The following is a 1,565-nucleotide window of genomic DNA, read 5'->3' as shown; positions in this document are numbered from 1 at the left end:
CGTTATATTGATGACTGCATAGGGGCTACCAGTGGGAGCATTGAAGAATTACATGGATTTATTAATTTCGCTAACAATTTTCATCCAGCTATTGACTTCACTTATGAAATTTCCTCAAATTCGATGGCATCCACCATCGTGCAAACAGGCCATACCATATTCACAATTTCTGAGACTCAGAAGGATATATAGTAATGACGAGGACTTTAAATCAAAAACCCAAGAAATGGCTGAATTCTTCAATCAATGCGGATATCTTACTGACATCATTAGTAAATCATTGGAGAAAGTGCATACTGTTACTCATGAGGAATCATTGAATCCAACAGTACGTGACACCACACAACGCACGCCTCTGGTTTTAACTTACCATCCTACCTCTAAGAAGATTGCTAAGATTATAACAGACAATCATTATATTTTGGAATCAGACCCAGCCACTAAAGACATTTTTAAGGAGCCTCCTATGATTTCTTATAAACGTGATCGTAGCTTGAAGGACCAGTTAGTTAAGTCAAGATTGAAAGCAATACATCCAGCAGATAATGTAGGCATGACTAGGTGTAATAGAAGTAGATGTACGACATGTAAGCATGTTGTATGTACGGATACTATCGTAGGACCTTCCAGTAATTTTTCTATTCGAGAGAAATTTACATGTACCTCTAGTAATGTCATATATGCTATTATTTGTGTTAAATGTAATAAGGTTTATATAGGAGAAACGAAAAGGAGGCTTGGAGATAGATTCGTTGAACATTTGCACTCTATCAACCTTAACACATCAGGTCTTCCTATAGCTGAACATTTTAATGATAATCATGATATTAATAACGATATATTAGTTACCGGTATCAAACAATGTAATTCATCTGAATTTAATCGTAGACGTTTGGAGGAGCGTATTATTTTTCAACTAGGTACTTTGAAACCTCATGGACTGAACGTCTCATTTAAATCTTTTAGAGATTAATTTGTTATTTTATTTATCCTGCTATGATGCATTCTGTGACCATTATACTATGACTTTTATTTTGCCTTTGATTTGTTTTCTTTTTTTAGACCGATGTCATTACACGCCTTCTAGGCGTAGCTGTTTGTATTGTCTTACTACTGTCTCTTATACACATCTAGATGTGTATAAGAGACAGGTTGTTATCGTATACACGATAACAGGCCTTACCCGTCTAAAGGAAGTTTAATACGGTAGTACCGTAAACCACACAGATGAGAACTTTAAAAACAAATTGTTTACGTAACCTTTAAATGTTTGCAGTCTTCATTCAATAGTACATTCGATTTAAAAAATACATCATCATCTTTAACTTTCATCTAAACATTTTGATTCTTATGTCAAGAATTGTTTCAAGAAAATTTGATATTTTTTCTATTAAAATTATTATAGAAAATTTATATCCCAACTACTGTAGTCGTCCCGTGTGTATGTGAGTTGTGAACTTCCAATCTTCTGATACTGTACACACGTATAGTGAAATCTGTCTCTTATACACATCTAGATGTGTATAAGAGACAGCTCAACAAACAAAAGACAAACTCAACAAACA

The 1,565-nt window shown here is 34.0% G+C and overlaps 1 protein-coding gene across 1 annotated transcript in view; it reads left to right on the top strand.

The window, feature by feature from the left end:
* Positions 1-226: 226 nt before the first annotated feature.
* Positions 227-1,565, top strand: part of LOC117104015 (E3 ubiquitin-protein ligase TRIM71-like) — a gene marked incomplete at its 3' end in the record, with an annotated part of 3,730 nt that continues 2,391 nt past the window's right edge. The window contains exon 1 of the mRNA XM_033244663.1: positions 227-598. Within this exon, the coding sequence (XP_033100554.1) occupies positions 227-598 (372 nt within the window). The remainder of the gene's footprint in view (positions 599-1,565) is intronic.

This window comes from Anneissia japonica, unplaced genomic scaffold (assembly GCF_011630105.1).
Source record: "Anneissia japonica isolate Jap-2015-1 unplaced genomic scaffold, ASM1163010v1 scaffold31192_len9823_cov94, whole genome shotgun sequence".
NCBI classification, from domain to species: Eukaryota; Metazoa; Echinodermata; class Crinoidea; order Comatulida; family Comatulidae; genus Anneissia; species Anneissia japonica.
The sequence above is the reverse complement of the archived record's forward strand: the minus strand, read 5'-3'. Positions and strand labels throughout refer to the sequence as shown.